This window comes from Cajanus cajan, chromosome 4, assembly GCF_000230855.2.
Source record: "Cajanus cajan strain Asha chromosome 4, NIPB_CcT2T_4, whole genome shotgun sequence".
Taxonomy (NCBI): domain Eukaryota; kingdom Viridiplantae; phylum Streptophyta; class Magnoliopsida; order Fabales; family Fabaceae; genus Cajanus; species Cajanus cajan.
Window position 1 is genome coordinate 47,010,932 of NC_138520.1, and position 27,465 is coordinate 47,038,396.

At 29.3% G+C, this 27,465-nt stretch overlaps 1 protein-coding gene across 3 annotated transcripts in view; it reads left to right on the top strand.

Annotated features, from left to right (window-relative positions):
• The first annotated feature begins 1,267 nt into the window (after positions 1 to 1,267).
• The window catches only part of LOC109819112 (putative 2-isopropylmalate synthase), a 48,143-nt gene continuing 21,945 nt past the window's right edge, over positions 1,268 to 27,465 (top strand). The window contains exons 1-6 of one of the 3 annotated variants that reach the window (XM_029268994.2): positions 1,268 to 1,950; positions 6,372 to 6,585; positions 7,316 to 7,396; positions 15,081 to 15,173; positions 15,272 to 15,358; positions 19,186 to 19,286. In XM_029268994.2, the coding sequence (XP_029124827.2) occupies positions 1,451 to 1,950; positions 6,372 to 6,585; positions 7,316 to 7,396; positions 15,081 to 15,173; positions 15,272 to 15,358; positions 19,186 to 19,286 (1,076 nt within the window). In that variant the 5' untranslated portion in view covers positions 1,268 to 1,450. The remainder of the gene's footprint in view (positions 1,951 to 6,371; positions 6,586 to 7,315; positions 7,397 to 15,080; positions 15,174 to 15,271; positions 15,359 to 19,185; positions 19,287 to 27,465) is intronic. The other 2 variants (XM_029268995.2, XM_020384715.3) reach the window with 2 other exon arrangements.

The following is a 27,465-nucleotide window of genomic DNA, read 5'->3' on the forward strand; positions in this document are numbered from 1 at the left end:
TATATATATATATATATATATATATATATATAAATAAAAGGAGGGGTCTGTTTACTCCAAGAGTAAATCTACCTAAATTTATTCCATTCAATAACTCATGCTCTATATCAAATCTTAACAATCCAATCATTAAATTTAAAGTTTTTAATATATAGATCAAATATATAAATTTTTTAAAAATTTAAAAATCATTTGATATTTCATTTCATTAATTCAAATTGATGGATAATCATAAAAACATGTTACCCGTCAATCTAAATTAATGAAACGAAGTATCAAATAATTTTTAAATTTTTAAAAAATTTACAAATTTGATTTATGCATTAAAAACTTTAAATTCAACGGTTGGATCGTTCAGATTTGATATAAAGCATGTGTTATTAAACAAAATAAGTTTAGGTAAAGTTATTCTTAGAATAAATGAATCTCTCTCTCTCTCTCTATATATATATATATATATATATAATATTTGTTATTGATACCCTTTTCTCCCATTTTATTTTTAATTTTGATTAAAATATTTTTAGTTCATATATGTTTCATTATTTTATTTTTATTGTTTATAGTTTAAAATAAATGTTTAGTCAATTTAAATTTTTAATATTTTTAAAATTTTTATAGTTTTAGATAAAATATTTTAGTCGATACTTGAAATTTTTTTAATTCTTTTAATCTCTATTGTTAAACTTTTTTGTAACGTTGTCTATTTTATATCAATGTGATAGAGATATTATTTTAACTTTATATGTATAATATCAAATTCATTTTATTATATTTACTTTAAATGAGGTCTCAACACTTTTTTATTTTATATCCACACCTACAAAACTCATAATTTTAAGTTCATTTTATTACTCTCACAAAATTAACATTTTTTATTATGTGGAATAAAAAAACAAAAAACGTTACAAAAAAATTAATGATAAGACTAATATTTTTATAAAAAAAAAAAAAAAACTATGTCTGAAAAGAATAATCTTAAACTATAATAAAAATAAAAAAATTGAAAAATAAATAAATATAACAACTAAAAATATTTATTTTAAATTATATATACTAAACTATAAACTGATAAGATTAATGAAATTACATATACTAAAAAAAATATTTTAATCTTTAATTTATTTCCTTTTCTTTTCTTTTTTTTTCTATCCTTCTTTTTTTTTTTTTTTGGACAATTCCTTTCCTATCCACCTGAAATAAACTAAATTATTTTTCTTGCATATATAAATGACCCTTGACTAATCTCAAACCAAACCTGAAATAAACTCTAAACTCAATACCTTCAACAAAAAAAAATTTCCTTTTTCCATTATTTTATCTCGACAAATCCTTTGGGTTCACCCATGCATTATTTTTTCTTGCATGTACAAATGACCCTTGACTAAATCAGAAACAAACCTGAACTAAAAACCCTTCCCTCACCAGTCGCCACCTCTTCCACTTCCCAATGGCACCCAAACCTCACTACAACCCCCAACCACATCCCCGACCCATCCTACATCCGCATCCTGGACACCACCCTCCGCGACGGCGAGCAGTCTCCGGAGCCACCATGACCGCCGCCGAGAAACTGGCCATCGCGCGGCAGCTAGCGGCCCTGGGCGTGGACGTGATCCAGCCAGGGTTCCCCTCCGCCTCGAGCGACGACTTCAACGCCGTGAAGGCGATAGCGCAAGAGGTGGGCAACGCCGTGGACGGGGACGGGCACGTGCCGGTCATCGCGGGGTTCTGCAGGTGCGTGGAGAAGGACATTGCGGTGGCGTGGGACGCTGTGAAGTACGCCAAGTGGCCTAGGCTTTGCACTTCCATTGCCACCAGCCCCATCCACATGGAGCATAAGCTGAGGAAGAGTAAGGAGCAGGTGATCAAGATTGCTAGGGATATGGTTACCTTTGCAAGGAGCTTGGGTTGTGTTGATGTTCAGTTTGGTGCTGAAGATGCTGCCAGGTTCTCTTCTGTTTCCTTTTCTTAGCTTCTTTCAACGTAATGATTGCATTATTGTTTGGTTACTTTTTATTCTAATATACGGATATATAAATACTATATTTTAATGTATAAATTATATTTAAAATATGAATCAATTAAATTTTTAAATGTATTTTAAGATAAATAATTTATATTTCAATAAAAAATTTATTTATTGATAATTTGTTTTAAAATATTAAATTTTCATTTATATTTAAATACGATAAATAAAAAAATAAATTACATAATGAGTTAAAAATATTTCTAAGAATAATTTTATGGAAGAATAATTTCAAAAAACATTATGCAAATATTTATTCACATTTATCCCAAAAATAATTTTTTCACTTTTATTAATTTTTATCATATTTTTTTAATAAAAGATTAAAATTGTCATAAATAATATATATATATATATATATATCAATATTTAGATAAATTAGATATTTTTAATTAAAACACCATAGATATTTATTTATATTTTGAAAGGTATATTATCTTATATAAAAATTAAATTTATTTAATGAAATATCATATAATTTTAAAATATATATTTGTGTATTTAAAAAAAAAATCAATTTAATGATTATATTATTAAATTTGTGTTCATGAAATTATTGAATAAAATAGAATTAATCTTGAATAAGTTTCATCTGCACCCATTTTTCCCCTTAATATCTATACATCTATACATATTAAAAAAGGAATATAGATGGTGTAATTGTTTTTTACCTCCACTTTTAGTAGATCATTATATCTCTAAAAAATTTCTTATTTTTATGAATAATTATCCATAATTATTAGACATGAAATACCTCTTGATGGAAAATCTTATGGAGAGACTAGATTGATGTAGTTCCTCTTCCAAGTTCTTTGAATGGATCTTTTCCTACTTAGTCTCTTCCTAACTTTTTCAATGGCTTCCAAAGGTATTAGAAGTCATCTTCAAACACAAATTAAAAGGTAAAGATCTCCCTTGAAGATGTCACACTCACCTCCAAATCTTGTCACACTCAAGAGAGGATAAGAGAAATGAAACAAGTTTCAAGGAGAGAAACAAACTTTGAGAGAGAATTAGGAAAAATGCATTTAATTCATTAATACTCAAAGTTAAAGTTTAGCCAATACAAATAAATCCTATATATAGGAGTTTGGTTGCCTTATGATGAAAGTTAAACTAATCATGGTCAAGTATAACCATAATTAGTTATCTTGTACTTAAGCTAACCAATCCTAGTTAACTTTCTACAAGTCTAGTTAGTTATCTAGAAGCTTATGGAGCAAATTAGGCTAATTCTAGCTAGTTTAAGAATAACCTACGTTGACTTAAGTTAACTTCAACCACCTAACCTAATTATTATAATTACTAGACTAATGATTACTTTGACTAGTTTATTGAGATGTCACTATTAATGTTGTGACTTATTTGTCAAGCTTGGATGACTTGTTCATTAAACTTAGATGACTTATTCATTAAGCTTGGACATCGGACGTCCAACCTTAATGAGCTAGGAAAATGTTTGAGACATCCAAGCCCAAATAAGTTTATGGCCTAGGCTAGCTACACCTCTCCTAAACTATTAATTACAACCTTAAAGAAAAATACAAGAACAAAAGTTCCTATACTACTTGACCTAAAATATATGGTCAAAATATCCTATATAATCACTACTAAAATAGTAAAATAACAATAGGAGTCCTTAAGGTGAGATAGACTTTTATCATCCTTCATCTTGATTTTTTTTCTTCCAAAAGGATTCTTGGGAAATAGGTTTCCATCACTTCTTTTTCCTACCTACTTAGTTTAATAAAGTTTATAGTCATAATAGATAAAAGAGAAATAATGATAATATATATATATATATATATATATATATATATATATATATATATATATATATCATGTAACATTTGCGTTAAATTGTTCATAACGGTTAGTTATCAATAAATTAATAAATATATTGTTCTTAAAGGTTAAGTTTAGTCAGCATATCCAAGTAATCGATCATTTCTCATTTACGATTCTAAGGGGTTTTTTTTATATTCCTTTTTCAAGATAAATTATAGAATAAATTATACAACCTTCTTCCCATAATGAGAAATTGGAGTAGTATACTATTCTTCCCCTTTTGTTAAAACATGTAATAATGTTAAAATAAATTATTTCTCCTTTCTTTTAATAGATACAAATGTTATACTCTTTTATAAATAAAAATAAAATACAGAAGAATAAATTAAAGATTTTTTTTTGGAAGATGTGAATATTACACATTCGTTCTTCTACTATAATAAAGTATATGATTTAATGTATTTAACTTAATATTATAAAAAAAATATTTATTATAGAATTTTAAAATGTCATTCACTCACTTGGTAATTTTTTTAAAAATATATACTTAAAGTAAAAGTAATTTACTAAAATAAAAATTAAAATAAAATTTATGCGAAAAATTATATATATAAGTATTAAATTAAAAATAATTATATATTTTTTTCAGTAATATATGTTTAATATAAATAGATCTATTTAAAATGTTTGGATAAAAAATAATTGTTTGTTTGACTAATGAGCTACATATATTTGCATTGTATTTATTAAATTTAATAAATATAATAAGTAATACATATAAAAAAAATATCAATTTATTTAAATATTTATTAAAAAATAATATTAATAAAATCAATTAAATACTACTTAATACCTTTATATTATATTAAATAAATACAATATGTGATAATTAATATTATATAACAAAACATTAGATTAGATGGATATATTATATATAGTTAATCATGTTGTTAAATAGGCTATAGAGATAAACATTTACTCTTCTAAAATTGACATAACATATTATATTAAATTAAATATGCAAGGAAAAATTTAATTTTTAGACCGTAAATTTCTTAAACAAATCAATAAATATTAATTTTAAATACTCAAATTTGATTTCATATTTTTAAGGACTAAAATAATACATTTAATGCATACTTCATTAATACTCTCTCTAGACCTATATAAAAAGAAGAAGAAAATCACATAAGTTAAAAGGGTAGTTTAATATATTTAATTATCTAGATTTCATATAAGCATACACTATATATATTTATCAAAATATTTTAGTTATATTTATTATAAATAATATTCTCATTTATTTTAATCATGATTTCATAGTCTTATAGGTATTTTAAGATTGTAAATATTAAATAAAGTTAATTTAGTTAAAATTTATTTATATTACTTTTTATTTTATATGTATAATTTAAATTATTTATTTTATAATTAAATTAATTTTTTTTAAATTTTTTATAAGTTTACATAAAAAAATGTATTGAAATTCCTAGATGTTAAAAATCTATTCAAATCAGAGTCCGTAATAACTCCCTTAAATAATTAAGACAAAGATCTTAAATAATTAAGACAAAGATGACACGACCGACGTGGGTCATGGAGAAGGAATGTTGTCGAAATTGCAGGCATAGGAAGATGACTTGTCGTAGCAGAGGTTGTAAAGTGTTAATGACGTGGCAGTTGAGCTTGACCTTGGGGAGTTGAATATCGCTATAACAAAATCAACTTTTAATGGTATTTAATGTTATTTTTAGTAATAATAAAAAAGATTGTAAAATATTTTATAAATATTTTTACATGTCAACAATTATTCTATATGATAGTAAAGATCTTTATAATGAAAAAGAAAAATATATAAATTTTTATAAAATTTTTTATTAATAGTTAATATTTTTTACTATTATCACTAAAAGTTTAAGAAATGATTCATAATTTATATAAGATTGTTTTCTATTTATATATTCTTTAATTTTCTTAATTTTAGTTGACGTGAGACTCAAATTTTTAAGAAATGATTTCTAACTTAATTAATTGCTAGGTTGCTCTTTACTTACATACTCTTTAATTATTTTATCTTTAATTTAACACTATTAAGTATGGTAATGATAGGTGATTTGATACTAACTTAAGATAAGGAGTTATGAATTTAATTTAAACATACAAAATTAATTTGGAAGGTAAAAATTATCATTCAGTTATATACCTTTTTAATTATTTTATCTTTAATTAATATGAAATTTAAGTTTTTTAATAAATAATTATACTTAATAGTAAATTTTGTTATAGTGATATAAACCAATTCGATAAAAAAAAAATAATCTAGAGTGATTAATGTAGATATAATCCATCATGATGAGATTAATTTAATGGATAAAATCTTTACTCCACTCTAGCTTCTATCCATGTATCTATATTTGACAAAACGGGATGATGTATTGCACTTGTTCAATCTACTAAATATTATGATAATTATTCTTTGTTGTAAATATTGACTCATTCATAAGTTTTGAGCTTTTAATTTTGTATTAATAATTCAATTTTTATGTGAGATCAGATCGGATAGAGAGTTTCTGTATGAAATTCTTGGAGTGGTTATTGAGGCCGGGGCAACAACTGTGAACATAGCTGACACTGTAGGCATATTAATGCCGTTCGAGATGGGAAAATTGATTGCTGATATAAAAGCTAATACCCCTGGAATTCAAAATGTTATTATTTCGACCCATTGTCATAATGATCTTGGCCTTGCTACTGCTAATACGATAGAGGTATAGCCATAACTTTACCACTTATTTTGTATTCGGAGGAGATTAAAATCTTTGATTTCAGCTGTTTTTTTTTCTTCAAAAAAATATTAGCAGTAAAAAGTTGTTTGTTTAGTAAAATAACTTAAAATTTTGTAAACAGATTTTTCTTTTAAAATAAGGTGTTTTTTTTTTTATGAAATCAGAAAATTTGAAACTTAAAATTATTTTTCAATAAATTTTTTCTTTTAAGTTGATGTATTATATAAAAAATATTTTTTTTATCCATCTTAAAATCACTTTTCAACAAACCTATTTAAGCAAAATTTTATTTTAATTATAATCGATTATAACATTAATCAATTATTGAAAAAAAATCAGATTTTCACAACTTTTTCAATCACACTATAAATCAGATATAATTAAAATATAAACCATCAATCTGACCATTATCCTTTCTCTTAAATATTTTTTGAAATAATGAAATTATATAAGCAGGTTCTAAAATATTGAAAACATATTTATTTAGTTTTATATTGATATATTTTATTAATATTGAAGGAGTAATTTGATGAATTTGTAATACTTAAGGATTATGTAATAAGAATTTTAATGGTTTAGATCCATCTCGTATAATTTCATTAATTTAAAGTAAGAGGGAGAATAATACCTTAAATATTAAAATGGTGGTTTATTCCACAATTAAACTATATTACAATTTTTTTTATTATTATCTATTCTTAATTACTTTCAGGGTGCACGTGCTGGTGCAAGGCAATTAGAAGTAACAATGAATGGGATTGGTGAAAGGGCTGGTAATGCATGCTTAGAAGAGGTGAGGGTCAATCTCCATCATATACATAATTGTATCACTGTGTGATAGATTATTTTGGCAAATAAGAAGCATGCATTCCTTGGATTTTTTAAAATTTTTTTTTTTCATAACTCTCAATTAGAATTTCACTAATAAAAAAGTGTCATTTTTCTGGGATTTTCCTAAAAAAATATTTACAGAAATTTTTTGCAAATTTTCTTGCAATAATAATTTCACAAAATGTTTTTATGAATTTATTTGTGAAAAATAATTTACAAATATTTCTTACAAACTTTTTTATGAAAAATAATCTACAAGAAATTTTTCAAATTTTGCTACAATTTAAATTCGCATAGAAATTTTTTTCCATGGTAAAAATTTGCAAAATATATTATAAGAATTTTATTTTGTTTCTTACAGATTTTCTTGCAAAAATAAATTCACAAGTAATATTTACTAAATGGTAGAAAAATTTCGCAGGTAACTTTTCTTGTGGATTTTCTTACCAATTTTAATCCGTAGGAAAAATAAAAAAAAATATTTAAATTTATAAGTTTAATATTTTAAAAAAACTTTAAGTCTCGCATCGATTGAAAATAAAACAATTAAAGAGTATATAAGCTGGGGTAACACTTACCTTACAAGTTGATTTGTATGGTTGAGTGTTAGGCTTATAATCTACAATCTTAAAGTTTAAAAGATTATGTATCACATGTTGGAGGTGTGAAAAAAATGTTTTGGATGAATTCATTGTGAGCATTTGAAAGTTGAAGAATTATTGATAGAATTTGTAGTAATTTCTTTGATTTTTTTCATGAAAAATATTTTTGCAGAATTTCTTGCAAAAAAATTCGCAGGAAACTTTCCTGCAATTTTTTTTTTGCAGGAAACTTTCCTGCAATTTTTTTTTGCAGGAAACTTTCCTGCGAATTTTTTCGCAAGAAATTTCGCAGGAAAATTTCTTGTGAATTTTAAAATTCGGAAAAACATATTATCCATACCTGCAGATAAAATTTCGTAGAAAAATTCGTAAGAATAATGTTTGCTGCGAATTTTAATACAAAATTTGCAGGAAAAATCACTACTAGAAAAGTGTTATTTTCTTTTTAATTTTCCTGCAAAAAAATATTCGCAGAAATTTTTTGCGGATTTTCTTGCAAATAAATATTCGCAAAATTTTTTTGCGAATTTTCCTGCAAAAAAATATTCACATAAATTTTTTGCGAACTTATTTGCGAAAAATAATTTACAGATATTTCTTATAAATTTTGCTACAATTTTAATAATCATAGAAATTATTTTCCATGGTAAAAATTTGCAGAAAATATTGTAAGAATTTTATTTTGTTTCTTGCAGATTTTCTTGCAAAAATAAATTCGCAAGTAATATTTACTAAATGGTAGAAAAATTTTGCAGGTAAATTTTCCTGGGAATTTTCCTACAAATTTTAATCCGCAGGAAAAATAAAAAAAAAAATATTTAAATTTATAAGTTTAATATTTTAAAAAAACTTCAAGTCCCCATCGATTGAAAATAAAACAATTAAAGAGTATATAAGTTGGGGCAACACTTACCTTATAAGTTGATTTGTATGGTTAAGTATTAGGCTTCTAATCTACAATCTTAGAACTTAAAAGATTATGTATCACATGTTGGAGGCATGGAAATAAATGCTTCGGATGAATTCATTGTGAGCATTTGAAAGTTAAAAAATTATAGATAGAATTTATAGTAATTTCTTTAATTTTTTTCGTAAAAAATATTCCTGCAAAATTTCTTGCAAAAAAATTTGCAAGAAACTTTCCTGCGAAATGTTTCTTGCAGGAAACTTTTCTGCAAATTTTTTTTTGCAGGAAACTTTCCTGCGAATTTTTTTCGCAAGAAACTTCGCAAGAAAATTTCCTGCGAATTTTAAAATTCGCAAAAATATATTATCCATGGAAGTATTACCTGCAGATAAAATTTCGCAGAAAAATTTGCAAGAACAACATTTCCCGTGAATTTTTATGAAAAATTCACAAGAAATGTCACATGTAATAAGAGAAATTCTAGTAGTGAATCGCATGTAATAAGAGAAATTCTAATAGTGTTTGAAAGAAACTTTTTCCTTGGACCAAATTACTACATGGAAGAATAATATAATCCACCAAATAATAATATATAAAAGATAGAGTAAAATAAATGAAAAATAATGAGAAAAAATGCACGTAAGAACACCAACGCAACAACCTTTAATTTTTTTTATAAGTAAAATCAAATTAATTAAATTATTATGATACTCTAACCCATATATATATTAATACAAGTTACATAAGCATCCTACTGAATTAAATTACTAATCTAAAAATAAGATGGGAGCCCCTACGTATTCAGAACATTAACATAGATAATTATTTTGGGAGGGATACTTGTTGAATAACTAAAGGAATCACAACATTTTAAAATTGAACATGAAAAGTAGGGATGAAAATACATGTAGAAAACAACATCAAAATTTTTGAACACTTCTATAGGTTCAAAATTTTTGAACACTTCTATAGGTTCATCAAAAAATCATTAAGAAAACTGCTACGGCATTCGAATCATATAGACCGATTTATATATCTTCCGAAGCTTAAAAAAAATTGAAAATGTTAAACTAAATTATTATTTTTAATTAAATCAATCTACATATATAAAACTTTCAGTGTTGGGAGGATGTTTCGGTTTGAAACTTTCGAAAGATTTAGCATTTTTCTATCATTAAACATAGGAGTAACGATAAACGATCACTTAAATTTAATTAGATAAGGCAAAAGTCTTAACTTTAATCATCCATGAATCCTTAATCAATTTATAAATAAGTGTTTAGAGTTTTATAATGGTTTTGATTGTATAAATTTATCTAAAAAAATACTTTTAGGAAAATAAAATAAAATAATTTTTTCATAAATTAAAAAGTATTTTATAAGCTAAAAATCACATTTTAGAGAAGTTAATATAAAAGAGTATATACAAATTAATTTAAAAGAGTTAATATAAAAGAATATATACAAATTAAAAAATAATTTGGTAACATATATTTGTTCTAAAATAAATAATTATAAAACACATTTAGTGTAAAAATAAATTTCATTGAATTATTTTATATATACTTAAAAATATTTTTTAACATTTTTAAAATGTGGAAACCTATAGTTATAGGTATTTTATTATCCTTACCTGTCACATTATTAAATATGTATCCACACCAACCCTTACTCCCAGTAGTAGCACAAACCCTTGTGCTTTAATACTCACATTAACGGTTCCATAAGCCTCTTTGAGAGATTCATATTTTCAAGAGTTTAATTTAAAAATATTATGACATGTGTTACGTTAATTTAAATTTGAAACGATGTAAAAACGTTCTTTATATGTCAGTTCTAATTTGAATTTATATAGAAGATTTTTTTTAACATTATATGTTTTGGAATTGATATAAAAAATTACTTTAAATTACAAAAAAAAAAAAAGGAATGTCATCGTACCACGTTTTATGTTAATTGTATAATAATAGATGCAGAAAGTGATAATGTAAAATAATTTTTTTACACTAGTATTAAGTAAAATTAAGCAAGTACTCTAATCTTATAATACTAGAAAGTAGAAACTAATTTAATTCATTTGACACCGATAATTAGATTCTAAGTCTATCCAATATAGAAAGACTATGAAAAACGATATTTGTCCACTAGTATTAGGATAAAGTTAAGCAAATACTCTAATCTTAATGCTAGAAAGTAGAAACCGAATTCATTTGGCATCACAATTAGGTTCAAAAACTTAAGAAGATGTAAAACGACATTTTTATATTAGTATTAAGATAAAATTAAACAAGTACTCTAATCTTAGTGTCAGAAAGTAGAACCCGAATTCATTGAGCATCAAATGCTCAATTAGATTAAAAATACCTTAAATTCAATTAAAATACTTTTAAATGACTTAATCTTCCAACAATTTCGCGTTTCGTTATTAAAACCATTCTCAAATGTTCTAAAAAAATGCAATCTTACATAATCATTTCTCTCTTATATATCATCATTTATAACAAATTATATTTCATGTCATATTTTTATTCCTTTTACTTCAATTGATTCTTTCATATAACAATTAACTCATCATATATGGATGGGAAGCATATGCCTAACTAGAGCTCTCACGAGGATCAAGCACAGACAAAACCGTTACTAAAAATGGTAACTCTAACACGAGGATCAAACTCCTCGTCTCGCAGCGGTCATCTCAACTCCAAGCTATCCCTGACCTGCTCCCATACCACGTATGATCATCGTAGTCCCACCACATGGAAACAAAAAGGTACTGAATCAATCATACAAGTACTGAATAAAATCTATACTCTACATGCATCCAAATCAAGTCCCAAAGGAACTTCCATCTATCTTAATCAATCATCCATTCATCAAACATGAAGTCAAACACCATACACTTCATTATCATAACAATCATGCAATACATGCAACTCATAACAGATATCAATGCATATCAATCATCTAATGCGTCGTCACACATACACCTAGGATATCTCCCTAACAATAAAGCAGTGTAAGTGACATCCCAATCCTACCGAAACCACCCCAACCGTTTTCACGCCCAATGCGCCCGCTCGGTCACAACTAAACAAGATAAAAATTCTCACTCGGGTTTACTCGGATGATATCACTTACACAATTGGAAGTCTAGATCCACCGTCAGGTATAGCATAGCTGGGTACAAGCTTACCACGACCTTGACATGCATTACCAATTCACTTGTGGAGTTCGCTCACCGACTATCCGCAAGGATCCACGCACCTTCTCAAGTACTTGGTTAAGGGAATAACCCTTGACCTCATTCTTCGCTCCAACACTAGCTAAGGATTTAGAGGAGACTCACCCAACCCAGTGGCCTACCTGAGCACCACTCTCACCCAAATCCAGTGGCCTACCTGAACACCACTCTCATATATCAGTGGCCTATCCAAGCACCACTCTCAAGAGACTCTATGTGAGCTCTTCCAGTTCAAAAATATTTTTCCTCTCCTCAAGTCCTAGCCTAGACTCATGCCATAAGGCATCACATGCAATTATGCATCACACATCATACATGGTCTACCCACCATCATGATCAACAATGATACACATGCCATAAAACATCACATGCAATAATGCATCATACATCATACATGGTCTACCCACCATCATGATGAATAACCATACTCATGCCATAAGACATCACATGCAATAATGCATCATACATCATACATGGTCTACCCACCATCATGATCAATAATCATACTCATATGAACATATACTCATGCCATATCATATTTAAACATTTATATATATCATTACCAAGCATACATATGAATCACACCTCACCATAAATCATATATCATATATACATGATCCAAAACTTCAACTTAACATGCATTAGTATCATTTCATTCATAAACATGTTCACGCCCGGTGCAGCCTGAGCGCGCCCAGCCTAATCCCAGCTCGAGAGTCCTAAAACTCATCCATGCCCGGCACGTTCAACTCGCACTTGACATCCTTAAGACAGAGACTCCTAAAAGTCTCCACGCCTAGTGCAACCAAATCACACCTGACCTAACATCCAACCCGAGAGCCCTAAGTTCTTCCACGCCCAGCGTGCTAAACCTGCACCCGGCCTAATCCCAGTCAGAGAGTTCAAAACCTCATCCGAACCAACAAATCCAGCCACATGCAAATACAAAAACACAAAGCCCAAGTTCCATACAACACAAAACAAACTCAAAATCAACATGCACCCATCCAATGCATCAAAATCACCAAAAACTCCATTTTTCCCAAAACCCCAAAAAAATGAGCGAATTCTCCGATCCAGCCATGGATCCTCGACTTTCATGCATCAATTGAGTTTCTAAACTCACATGCAACCTAAACAACAAACATTCTAGCTTCCCTTACCTGAAAATTGGCTCAAAATGGCCAAGAACTGAAGAGAAGTAGAATTTCCTTCCGAAGCTCAACCTGGAACTTCAATCCACCCAAAGCAAGCTTTCTAGTCTGAATTTCAAGAAAAGACATAAGACATTAGTGATCTAGAGGAGAAGAAGAATCATATAGAGAAATTTGGGAAAGAAAGGAGCTCATAGACCTAGAGTCATTCTCTCTAAAACTTCTCTCTAAAACCTCTCTCTAAGTTCCCTTCCTCTCTTCTCCTCAACCACGTGCATGATGCCTATTTATAGAAATTTGGAGTGGCCAGAATGACGCGTTTCGAATCCGGAACGGCCCGTTCTGGACTCAAACGTCATGTGTAAAATTCACATGCAGAACGACCCGTTCTAGGGTTTCCTTTTACTCATAACGACCCTGTTTGGAACAACCTGTTCCCAACAAGGATTTATAGGCCTATTTAGTGGTTTGGAACGGCTCGTTCCAGTTTGGGAACGACCTATTTTGGGCTACTAAATCACCCTTGTTTTAGTAGTTTGGAACGGCCCGTTCCAATTTGAGAACAGACCGTTCTGGGCTACTAACTACGTTACAGGTAGGCCGGGCCAGGTCGACCCACTTAAAAAGTGGATTGAGGTGGGCCAGGCCAAATGGGCCAGACTAGCTCGTTTTGACAGCTCCATGCCTAGCATTGAACCTTCATATTTTTTAGCCTTAACCACATCCAATTAGAATACATAGAATGTTCTAATTTTTTTTTCTTTTTTTTATTTATAAAAAACATAAGACTTGACACTAAAAATAAAGTTATCATATAATGACACATATTATATAATGACATTATTTGTCACTAAAAGTTATTTTTATCTACTATAGATACATTATATATATTAGTATATTGTTAAAAAAGTATAAATATAAGTTATAGTAACACATAATAGATATTGTGGAACTTCTTTTAAAATTAACATTAAAATTATATGTATTTATATATCAAATAAATTTATGTTTATGTATTTATATTTATAATAATATTTTTTATATGTCATTATATATAATATTTATCGTAATAAAAAATTATTGATAGCGTTAAGTGTAAACATATCAAAGGAAAACTAAAATGATATGAACGATTCTATTAACTAAAGACTTCCTAAAGCTTTGTTTCTATTGCAGCAAGACAAAATGAAGAATTAAAAGAAGAAATACTATTGTAACACAAAAAGAAGAAATATTGACACAAAGTACTAACAAATCTCTAAAAAATAAATTGTTATATGTAGGAATAACTTAAAAACTTTATTAAGGAAGTTTGCACATAGATTTTTACTTACATCTTATCTCTACATAAGTCATATACATTTTTACCAAGGTTTTATAATCCTTTAATGTTCCGTTATTTTTTTTTAAATAATCTCACAATAATTTCTTTTTTTTTTCTTAGAGAATCAAGGCGATGATAAAAATATATTTGTTGTGATAAGTTAACGATAAATATCTACCTAGTTATTATATTTAGTTAAGGTTATTGAGGTTTTTTACATTACAAATATATTATAATGAATAATGAATGTGTCATAACTTTTTATCATTTATTTTTTACTATATCTCAATACTATATATGTTACCAAAAACTTTATAATGTTAAAGTTAAATGTATTGTTATTTATTAGCACTTTTAGTGATTAATATATATTTTTTAATATCTTATCATTTATTTCCTTATTATTCTTTCAATTAAGGTTGTGATGGCTTTGGCATGCAAGGGATATCATGTCTTAGGTGGTCTACATACAAGAATTAATACAACGCACATATTAAAGACAAGCAAGATGGTATTTTATTTTAAATATTCTAATTATTATGCAATTTTCCCTGCTTTAACTTTAAGTTATATTTGTTCTTCTCAAGTATTCATAGTTTTTCTGAATAGGTTGAAGAATGCTCTGGTATGCATTTGCAACCACACAAAGCTCTTGTGGGAGCTAATGCATTTGTTCATGCAAGTGGTATTCATCAGGTTGGTATTAAATACACGTGTTCCTATATAATAGTGAAAAAGGCACTGTAATGCTTTCCATTATATTCTTGAGTCTAGAGATTATAAATTTAATGCTAGTAATTCACTTATACTAGCACACTGCATCTTTTTCTTCTATAATTTGTTTACCGAAGTCACTAATACATTTCTTTTAAACAAAAAGTAACTAATGAAATGGAACAAATCTTAACTTATGTCTGACTGACTTTACCTATTTTAAGCTCAATAGCTACTTTAAAGTTTAAGTTAAAATGATAACTTTAAAAAGAAAATATAAATTTTTTGGCAAACTATTTTTTTTTTTTTAAAAAAAAACTTATAAGCTCTTTTTAAGCTAAACTTTTGTTAAAAAAAATAATTATCCCACTCAATGGAAAAATATATTCAAAACAATAAATAATATTATGTTAAATTATTTTAATCAACATAATTTTTTCATTTGATAGCAAAAATATATAAAAGTACTTACATGCATTTTCTAATTTGGAATGGTCGTTCTCTTTTTGGAACGGCCGTTCTTACCCTATTTTTTACATGCATTTTCTAATTTGGAACGACTATACTCTTCATGAGAACGACCATCCTCAATGACCTTGACCATGAGTTTGCGCATTCTTATGAAGAGTATGCCTATTTTCACGGGTCTCAGGCTTGGTTTATTGCTTCTAGGCTTGGTTCTTGGTTGTTTGACCCTTGGAATGTCTCTTGGAGGCCTCTCGATCCTTCATGAAGTGTTCTAGAGTCTTCCAACTCCTCTAAGGGTTACTTCTCTTGCTTTAGAAGCTTCCCATCTTTGAATTCTCCACCCAAAATCTTCCAAATCTTATGAGAGTCACTTCTCTCACTTCAGAAGCTTCTCACCTTTGAATTCTCAACCCAAAGTCTTCTAGATCCTCCGAGGGTCACTTCTCTAGCTTAAGAAGCTTCTTGTCTTCGGATTCCCTCTAAGGGTCACTTCCCTCACTTTAGAAGCTTCTCGTCTTCAAATCCTCAACCCGGACAAAAATTGGTGTCTACAGTACTTTCCTTCCAAGATGAAGCGAGCTTGCGTGCCATGGGGTTAAGGCTTTTGAAAGCTTGTGAAAGGTTGAGGAAGATGATGAACAATAGAGAGTGAACTGATTCGAGAAGGAGGATTTGTAAGAATGAAAACCATTTTCAAAAACTTGAAAATGTGGGAAAGAGAGACTAGGTAGCGTGACAGTTGTGGTAGCTGTGCAACCTGATGTGGTGTAATGCGATGTGTAACTGTCCCTTCACGTCTCCATGCATTACTTTTCCTTCCTTCAAGGTGCACATGATTGATAGAATTTAAAGATCTTTAATACACCTATTATCTTTCTCAGAGTCATAATGAAGTGTCAATCATAATATACAGATTAATGAAATATTTACTAATCTATTAATAGATGCAATATCTACTTCAGATGAAATCATGATAGACAAAGTGAGTGCTTAAAAAATTTGTCACATCCTACATGGTCAGATTTGTCTTTCGAAGACTTTTCAAATGGATATAGGCATATATTTGTAATTTCTTCTTCAGAACTTCTCAAGAAATTCTTTTGTGTTATACCTTTACCTTTTTGCTTGATATGCTTTTACCTATACCTTTTATTATACCTATTAGACACAAATCCTTCAAGTGGTTGGAGGTTTAGGAATATAGACCTTTCTTCCGTTATGTGTCGTGAGCAACCATTGTCCAAGTACCAGATTGAATCCTTCCTTCTTCCTTCTAAGAAGATTTGTAATGGGAATGATTTTTGATTTTGGTAACCAGATTTTCTTTGGTCCTTTCAAGTTAGTCCCATTAGCCTTAATATGTCCCATTAGCCTTAATATGTCCCATTAGCCTTCCAATAGAGGCAGTCTTCTCCATTGAAGGCTAGAGGCCTTGTGAGAGAAGCTCCTTCCGGCAAGTACTGTCCTTAACTACTTCCCATTTTGAATCATTTTCCTTTAACACTGTTAGATGCTCAACCTTGTTAAAGGATGAGCTTTGATACCAATTGTTGGAGAAAAAGATATGCATTAGAATGGGGGTTGAATAGTGTATATCAAAAACTCATGCTTTTAATATGTAGTGAAGTAGTAGAAGTTGTGACAGACAAAGTATTGGAATGCAATCAGGTGAAGGGATGTAGATATTTTATACTAGTTCATCTTAAACACAGAGACTACGTCCAGTTCTCAATCCAACTAAATTGAGTTTCACTGTCTTTTTCAAGATACAAATATTCTTTCACAAGCCACTTCTGGCTCAGACGACCTAAATAGTCTTTGACTTGCCTTTTCAAGCAACTACCCAAGTATTCTTTCAACAAGCCTCTTGAGACTCAGACCCAAGTATTCTTTCTACAAGCCTCTCTAGGCTAAACACCAAGTATTCTTTTTACAAGCCTCTCTAGGCTCAATACGAAGTATTCTTTCAACAAGCCTCTCCAAGCTCAACACCAAGTATTCTTTCAACAAGCCTCTCTAGCCTCAACACCAAGTATTCTTTCAATAAGTCCCTCCAGGCTCAACACCAAGTATTCTTTTGATCAAGCCTCTTCAGGCTCAACCCTTACAAATAAATTTGACAAGAATTACAAGGATAGCTTCATCTCTTTTAGACATGATGCTATGAAAATACAACACAAATGAACTACAAATAACTATGTACAAGATTTATGATGAAAAACTTCTTTATAATGCTTCAACTTTATTCTCAAAGTGTTTGATTAGTGTAAATTGCTCAGTGAATATTGATCTTTTATGTATAATTTTTTTCTTCGTATGTGTATTATGTGTTCTCTGCTTGGTGTTTGAAGCCTTGATCCTTATATAGTAACTTTAGAGAAGATGACCATTACAACAATGTTGAGTTTGAACGTTTAAATTTCTTCATAAGTTGCTTCGTCTATCTTCTTTGTTGATCTAAGAGATTACCATTGATACATTTAATGCAAGCATTAAATTCCTTTTAGTGATATTTGAGATTTTTCTCTTTCTATCCTGATACAAGGATTTGACATTTCCTTTATGCAAGCTTTCGTTGTTTCTGAGGAAGCTTCTTCATTCGATTTGTTAAGGAATAAAGTATTAAAGCTTCTTAAAGAATAAGCTAAATTTTTAACGAGAAATAGATGTATCATCAATACAAATTGTATATTTCGTCTGATGTACTTCGTCTTACAGACGAAATATGATATCTGCTTCATGTGAAATAATCTTTTGAAAAGTTTTGTTTGCTATCATAAAAACTCATAAATTCTTGATCATAAAGACTCATAGCTTCTTGAGGGATTCAAGATTGTCTTTTGATTTTACAAAGGTGTGAGGGAGAAAAAAAAGACAATAGAGAAAATGGTGAAAAAGGATCTCATGGTAAATAATAGTAGTGAAATGTTGATTTTTAACTAAGTGAATTACATTGTATAAGGCTTTGATCTCATTGGGTGGAATAAGACTTGGTAATTGTTGTTGTTTCTATCCTATTAAACACAAAAATGTAAATTTTATATTTTATATTAGCAATGCAATTAAAGTTAAGACAATTTAATAAACAAATTAAATATTAATTTTTTAAGTTCATTTAAACACCTTGTAAGAATCAAAATCAAATTCATTTTATAATTTCATTGTGATTCCTTTTACATAATTGAAGTTATCCACATGATCAAAATATAGTTTAATTTTTTTTCTTTCTTTCTTTTATGCATGTTATTTTTCTAGCCAACTTACTTGTAAGTCTATATGAAACTACTCCTTTTGTTTTATCCTTGTTTGTTTATAATTTTATTTTATTTTCTACTTTGTAGGATGGGATGCTAAAACATAAAAGTACATATGAAATAATATCTCCAGCTGATATTGGTCTTAAAAGATCCACAGAAGTTGGTATTGTGTTGGGGAGGCTTAGGTATGTAATTTTCATTTTCTCAAAATTTGCTAACACGTTTTATCTTATGTTAGAAACCTAATTAGGTGAAAAAAATTTCAAAAAGTAAAAGAGAAATAAAATAGAGAAAGAATTTAGATTATTTCTTTAAACTAATGATTTTGTTATTCTCATAATTGAACAATATGATGCTAAATATTTACAAAGTTCCAAAGTTAGTTTCTTTTTAGTTATGGTAAGGATAGATTGAAATTTGTCATATTATATTTTAACAAAGTTTACTTATATATCAACACTAATCATTTGCAACTTTATAAAGAATATAATTGTAAATCATGTACTATAAATAACTACTAGCATAGGATATACCAAAATTGCTCATATTATCAAGTATGTTGTAGATGAATAAGATAAATTTTGTCAAACATTTTGATTTAAGCAATAATATTAGTGGATTATGTAGGTGAAAAAGCTTTATTGAGGATATCAACATATTGAGAAATAACTTGAACATGAACCACAAGAAGACTTTTGGTCAAAACTTTTTGTCTTTTAGAAAAATATGCTAGGATCTATATGTTGGTCTTAACATGTAGGATATGACCAATGGATATAGAGATTAACTTATATTTTCATATAGTCGATTATTAGAATTTGGAAAATCATTTTAACCTCAATAAGAAATTATTGTATCCAACAAACTTCAACTGTACCATTCGCTAGGCTTTTGATATTCAACCTCAATGCTAGGTTTGACCATTATAATTTTAAGAATACTAAGATATAAGACAAAGATAAATGGATATAAATAATTCCATTGAAGGATTTTGTTATAAGGCTTCAGTGCCCAATTTATATCCAAATGCAATAAAAGAAAGAAGTTTTGTAGAGAAGAGTTGACTGCAATAGTAGGACAAAACTAATTCCCCTTTGTAAGAAAACAAAGAAATTAAAATGAGGTTGAATAATGTGAATCAAAAACTCAACACTTTTGAAATAATAAAGTATTAACATGACTGTAATAGTTTAGATGAAGAGGGAGGTACAAAGAACACACGATATTTTTATACCGATTCGCCTCAACCTATGAGACTACATTTAGTTCTTGATCAACTTGATCAAGTTCCACTATCTTTCACCAAAATAAAAATATTCTATCATAAGTCACTTTTAGTTCAACCTAAGTATTCTTTGACTAGTCTCTTAAAGCAATTACACAAGTGTTCTTTGAACAATGAAGCCTCTCCAGGGTTTAATAATCAAATATTCTATACAATAAAGCCTCTTCAAGCTTCAACATCCAAGTATTCTTTGAAACAAAGCCTCTTTAGGATTCAAATAATAACAAAAAGTTAAAATTGGGAAACCACTTGTTGTTTTGTCTTACTTTTAAGACATGATACAACCAAATTAAGTATAAGAGATTTTACAAAAAGAATGAATTGAAATTTTTTACAATGGTAGATATTTTTCTTTCTGAGTCTTCAAGCTTCTTTATATAGGTGCTTCTTGAAGATGATTATTGCAAATCCTTAAGCTTCTCTCACAATCATGCTTTGCTTATCTTCGTCTTCCTTCCTTATGAAGAGAAGTGTCTGTTCGTGCCTTAAATGCGTTTCACCAAATTGTCACTTCTTATTTGACCAAAGGGGTTACTTGTGGAGAAAAGATAAACACTAGAAGGGGCATGAACATTGTGTATCAAAAACTCATATTTTTCACAATGAAATAGTAATGATACTCAAATGAAGTGTGAAGAGCAATTAGATGAAACACTGGATATTTTTATATTGGTTAATCTCAATCACTAAGACTACGTTCAGTTCTCAATCCAACTTGATTGAGTTCCATTGTCTTTAAACAAAGATACAACTATTCTTTCAACATGTCATTTCTAGCTCAATCCTAAGTATTCTTTGACTTCCCTCTTTAAGCAACTACCTAAATATTCTTTTCACAAGCCTTTTCAGGCTTAACAACTAAGTATTCTTTTATAATCAAGCCTCTCCTAGCTCAAAACAAATATTCTTTACAAGCCTCTATAGGCTTAAAACAAGTATTCTTTTATAGACAAGTCTATCTAGACTTAACCTTATAACAATGGTTATAAAGGTTTTAGAGATCTTGTGTTCATCTCACTTAGACGTTATACAACTCATATAGAGTAATAAACTTTTACAAGAAAGAATGAAATTTATACACAAGTATGGTTTACAAAGAGTGTTCCTTTGTGTATGTTTTTGTTCAAGTCTCTTTTGTATGTAACACACTTTTTTTCTTGAGCTTTGAATCTTTTTATATAGTAATTTGGAGAAGATGGCTGTTGCAACACTTTGAGTCCAACTCATAAGTTTGCTTCACCTATCTTCATTGTCTTTCCTTGTAATGGTAGGTAACCGTTTCACTCATTTAATGCAAGCATTAAATGCATTTCACCAAATAGTACCTTTTAACTGATCAAGGAGGCTACTTATCAGCTTTTCATATCAAACAAAGCTTATAGAAGCAATGTCATTGTAGAGTAGCTATAATAGTGTCTTAAGCAAACAATTTGACATCATAAATGATATATATTTAATGCATTTTTTTTAAGAAAACAATTTGATTCATTTGAGAGATTACACATCATTATAACTAATCGTCTATTTGAATTCATTTAACTCTATGATCTAAAAAATATTTCTTTAACAAAAAGTCTAAATTTGTTAGTAGTAAAACCTATGTTGCGAGGGGTCAAAGATCGTCTTTTGATGTAAGAATGTATACAAGTATCCTTTTAATAATCTTCTAATGTTGTTCAAGGGATTATAATTAACAAATTTTACCATCTCAAAAGTTTAGTTTTAGTCTTTTGATCTTGGCATAGTATAATGTAAAGAAATTTAAAAGGCCTGATCTTGGTATATTGTAGTGTAAGGAAATTTAAAAGGCATTATTTATGGATAACAAGTTGTATAAGCCATTGTCTAGAAAAGGTAAAACTTAAGATTTTTCTCATTATAACAAGTTGTTGACGGATTGACAAGCATATTGAATCAAGCATAATATTTTTGAAATAAGATGTCTCCAAAGGGAACTCTTGCAATATATGATGATTATGACACAATGCACTATACTAGAATTCAAAAGAATGAAATAGTAGTTGTTTGAAGTTGATTTTTTCATACAAGAACTTGAAAGCAATAAAGTAAGAAATAGAAATAAATTTATGTTTTAGGGTTCTTGTCAAACACGTGTGAAAACGGATATGAAAAATCCAATGGAAAAAATCATTAGGATTGGATTTTACTAGTTCACCATCATGTATTAGTTCATAAAAGGTTTTCCTCTTTGTTTTATCTTATCATTATCATTACCACAAAAAATCTTCAAGCCTTAATCCCTTAGGATCTTGAAACCTTGTATTTCATTCAAATCTCAAATCCCTTGGTTGTAATGGTTGAAATACAAACATTAAAAATAGACATAGTTCATAAATGACCATTGAAACTCATGTTCATTCCTAAACATGACTTTCAACTAGTGTTTTAACCCATTCATAACTCAAAATTTTTTTCCAACAACCCAAGAAAATAAATCAACTCAGAATACAATAAATTAAAAGAGCATTATGGAAATAGTTAAACACTAATAAATGGAATAAAACATAGATTAATGAGGCAAATTATTAATAGATGAGGTTTAGGTAGTTACAACCAATCCTAATGAGTGGGAGTTAGCTACACATAGCCATTGAAACTATTCAAAATGGTGAAGAAATGATTAAGGTAGTGAAATTGTGCTCTCCTAGGGTGTTCCCAACCTTTAGGGGTCTTGTCCACAGTGTATTGAATGATTACCCTCGAATTCCCAAGTCTACCCTAATAGAGAACATTCTTTTTGTCTTAGGTGTCCAAGTGTCAAGTAATTTTCTCTCGATGACAACGGGGGCTTGCTAAGTGAGAATGACATGTGTGCTTTTACTCAGCGACTAGGTTGGCTTGTTGAGCGAGTTTATAGCTTCTGGAGCTTTCTCGCTCAATGGATGAATGCCTTACTAAGCAATCATGTGGCTATGTGATAGTTCTCATCTCTCTTGATCAACAACTAGATTGTCTCATTGAGCAATGCTCTATGTGTGCTACTTCTTTTCTCCTATTTAATCCTCTAGTCTTAAAGTCTTCAACCTTCTTGAACCTATAATGAAAGGGTTCAAAAAGTGAAATTTGCTCCAAAATTCTAACGAATTAAGTAAGAATTGCAAAATAAATTAAATAAGGTTAAAATGAGGTAAAATCTACAAAAAAAAAATAAATAAAGGAAAATGAAGATAATTGTTATGATTTACACACTTAAAGCTAAGTAAATCACCCAATTATCACAAGTTTCACTAGAAGTTAAAAGTGTTTACATAATCATATTAGAGTATAGGATTTTAGTTTTGCATATTGCATTTGTTTTTTTACTATACTTGTTTGTATAGTTAGTAAATCAATTATAGGTTTATTTCTCTTTGTTATTAGTCATTATTGTCTATTAGTGACTAGTTTTTCTTGTACGCTAGTGGAGTCTAACTTGTTGTATACTCATTGGCATCTTATTGTAACTTAATATGTATATAGAGCTTGGATTGATCCTTGGTTTATAAGTTCTACTTTTCCTTCACCTCTATCCCTTCCACCTCCATCAACAATGTCACCAAACACAAACACATTTCCTCACTCTATGAAAGTCTTGATACAAAGAACTACGTGCTATGTCACCAAACACAAACACCTTTATCAATAGTGTCACCAAATTACATCATTTTCTCGTAAATCCCCAAATTCCTGAAAAATACACATCTCTTGAAGATCATGATTATAACCTAAGCATTGTTCCTTTGGCCCACAATCTTATTTTACATGCCAAGCCTAATCATATGGAGTTAGATTTATTTTTTGATACAAAAAAAGTGTTGGGAAAAAAGATACACACTAGAAAGGGGTTGAATAATGTATATAAAAAACTCAGTTTCGAAAATAGTGAAGTAGTAAGACTTTACAAAAACAATGATTAAGTACAACAGATGAAGTGAAACAAGTCCTTTTATACTAGTTTGTCTCAAACTCATAGACTACGTTAGTTCTCAATCTAACCAAATTGAGTTCCACTATATTTTTCAAGATACAAGTATTCTTTCAACGAGCCACTTCTAGCTCAAACCTAAGTAGTCTTTGACTTGCCTCTTCAAACAACTACCCAAAGCCTCTCCAGGCTCAACACTAAGTATGCTTTTCAACAATCCTCTCAAAGCTCAACCCTTACAAATAGATTTGAAAAGAGTTACTAAGATAGTTTCTTCTCTTTTAGATGTGATGCTATGAAAATTAAGCACTAATAAACTGTACAGGACAGGATGTATCTACAAGTCATTAACTTCATTTTTTTTCTTGTTACTTTCCCTTTCTATTTTCTTCTTTGATTGAGAATGCATTATATATTATCTTGAAAGAGAATGATGTTGAGCACTTTTCTCAAGATGCTTCATCTGTCTTTTCTTTGAGACCAGAGAGAGATAGTGAATTAACCGTTACTACAAGCATTTAATGCATTACATAAAAAGGTTCATCTCTTATCTGATCTTGACAGCTACTCATCATCATTTTGTTAGGTAGGTTGAAAAGCAGTGGCTAAATTAGAGCATTGTAGCTTGTTCAAAGTTCTTGTCTACTTTTTCGTGATTGTTGGGATTCTTCTCTTTTTTTCTTGATGCAAGGATTTGACATTTCATTCATACAACCTTTCGATGTCTTTAAGGAAGCTTTCTCATTTGATCTGTTTAAGGAATAAAGTATTAATGCCTCTTAAAGGATAATCTGATTTTTATAATGAGAAATAAATTTAGAAGAGAGTCAGATTGTGTGTTTCATCTGATGTCCTTCATCTTACAACTAATTATAGCCTCCTGAAGAAATGATTTCCTGAAGAGAGCTCATTTGTTATCATTAAAGCTAATTATAGCCTCTTGAAATTGTCTCTTGATTTTACAAATTTTTTTAGCAAAACAACTACAAGTTATTCATCTTTTAGCAACAAATCAGTATGTTGATATCTTCACAAAAGTCTTGTCTCTAACAAGATTTTAGTTTCTAATGACCAAGCTCAAAATGGTGGAACCTTTTTATCATCACCCCTCTAAGCTTGTCAGGGAGGAGAGCAATAAAGTATATGGTTTTATTCTTGTATATTGAATTTATTTTTATTATACTTGTATGTAAAGTTAGCAAAACAACTACAAGATTATTTCTCTTATTTACTAGTCACCGTTGTCTGTTTGTGACTAGCTTCTCTTGTATGCTAGTGGAGTCTAGCTAGTTATGTACTTTTTGGCATCTTATATATGAAGTTAGCAGAAATACACACAGAAGGGGGGGTTGAATGTGTGTGTGTTCGAAGGAAGATTTTTCAAAATCGTTTTGTAAAGATACTCATTTTTATTTTAATAAAAAGAATATTCAAGCACCGTTGAAAACTAGTGCAGGCTTGTCTGACTAGAAAGCTTTTTGCATCCAATAAAACTGATCGTCTGCTTCAAGGAACAAGTTAAGTAAATATGTTTTTCTTCTGAAAGGATTTATCGTCCAAAAATATTGTTTCTTCAAAAATAGTGGACAAGTGTGTTTTCGTCTAACAGTTTGTTGAAATGAAAGTATATGAAAGATGAAGTTTTTAAACAAGTAGTGTTTGAGAAATAGAAAAAGGTATGCACAGATTTTTATACTGGTTCATTCAATCTGAGCTACGTCCAGTCTCCTTCAACTGAAGGGTTCCACTAATCACAAAGGATTACAAGTATTCTCAACCACTTCTGGCTCCTCAACCTCACTTATTGACGCTAGTATTCTTAACCACTTCTGGTTCTCCAAGTATTCTTGACCACTTATGGTCTGCTAGCTTCACTCACTAGCGCTAGTATTCTCAAACCACTTCTGGTTCACAAGTATTCTTTCAACCAGCCTCTTCAGGCTTTATAGTAAATGAGGATGTTGAGTGTGTTTGCAACTCTCACAGAGATGATAGGATAGTTTCTACACTCACTAAGGTGCGTAACCTTAGTTTTATAGGAATAAGTGTTTGAGTGTTTTGTTTACTCTCGTAGAGAGGATAGACTATTAGCAACACTCACTAAGATAAGCTATTTTAGTTTTCACACAGATATACATGAAATGCTTTGAGAAGAAACGTAGCTTATGCTTTTTCGCTTTCTCTTTCTTATTGCACGTTTTCTCTACTTCTCAGTTCTCTTCTTCTTCTTCTTCTTTTCCTTGATACTTATAGCCTGTTGATAAATATGTCCGTTGTTTGAATTCAAGTTTTTTCGTTGGAGTGGAGCTTCATGTTGTTGCAGATGGAGGCTTGTTCATGGCTATGTAAATATTTTCATTTAATGCATTTGATCTTGCATTAAATGTTTTCTTATATACATGAAGTCCTTCTGTGTAGTTGATTATTTCAATGTCTGACTTCAATCATGATCTAGGCATATTTGTACTTTTCTCATCAGTTTAGCTATTAAGGTGCTGGCATTTGCTGAAAAGTAGGTGTCCTTTTTCTGACACACCCAACTTTGACTTGTGAATCCACGCTTGCCTATTTTTCTTCTTTATTCAAGTTTGATGTCTTTTTGTGTTTCTTGTATGATTTCACTTAATGTGGTTAGTGGACTTCAAACGTGCTCCATTATTTTTTGATTGTGTCTGGATACATATTTTAGTTTTGATTCTTTGTCTGGTCTTGACTACCTTTTACGTCTAGTAGTGATGACTTCGTCTGCTTGTTCGTTAGGCTCTATCTAATGATTTTGTAAATCCATGTTGATGTTTAGCCAACTTTCATCCCATTCTTGACTTAGTCTCATATGATGCCTGTTTTGGTCTTACATCTGATCCCTCAGGCTTCAGCTAATCTTATCTTGTATTTGATTTAGATATAGATCAACCTTAGTATTGATACTAGCTTTTCTATCGTCTGATGTCTTGTTCAATTCGATTATGCTTGATCATACTTTGTCCTTCATTTTTTCCTGAACTTATTGCTATCTATCTAAAACACTAATGCACATGTTAGGAATAACAATATGTATTATATTTTTCATATTCAAAACCTCGATGAGAATTGCGAATGCGCTTCGTCTGACTTAACAATATATAGATGCTTGTATCTTGTAACTCGGTGTGCG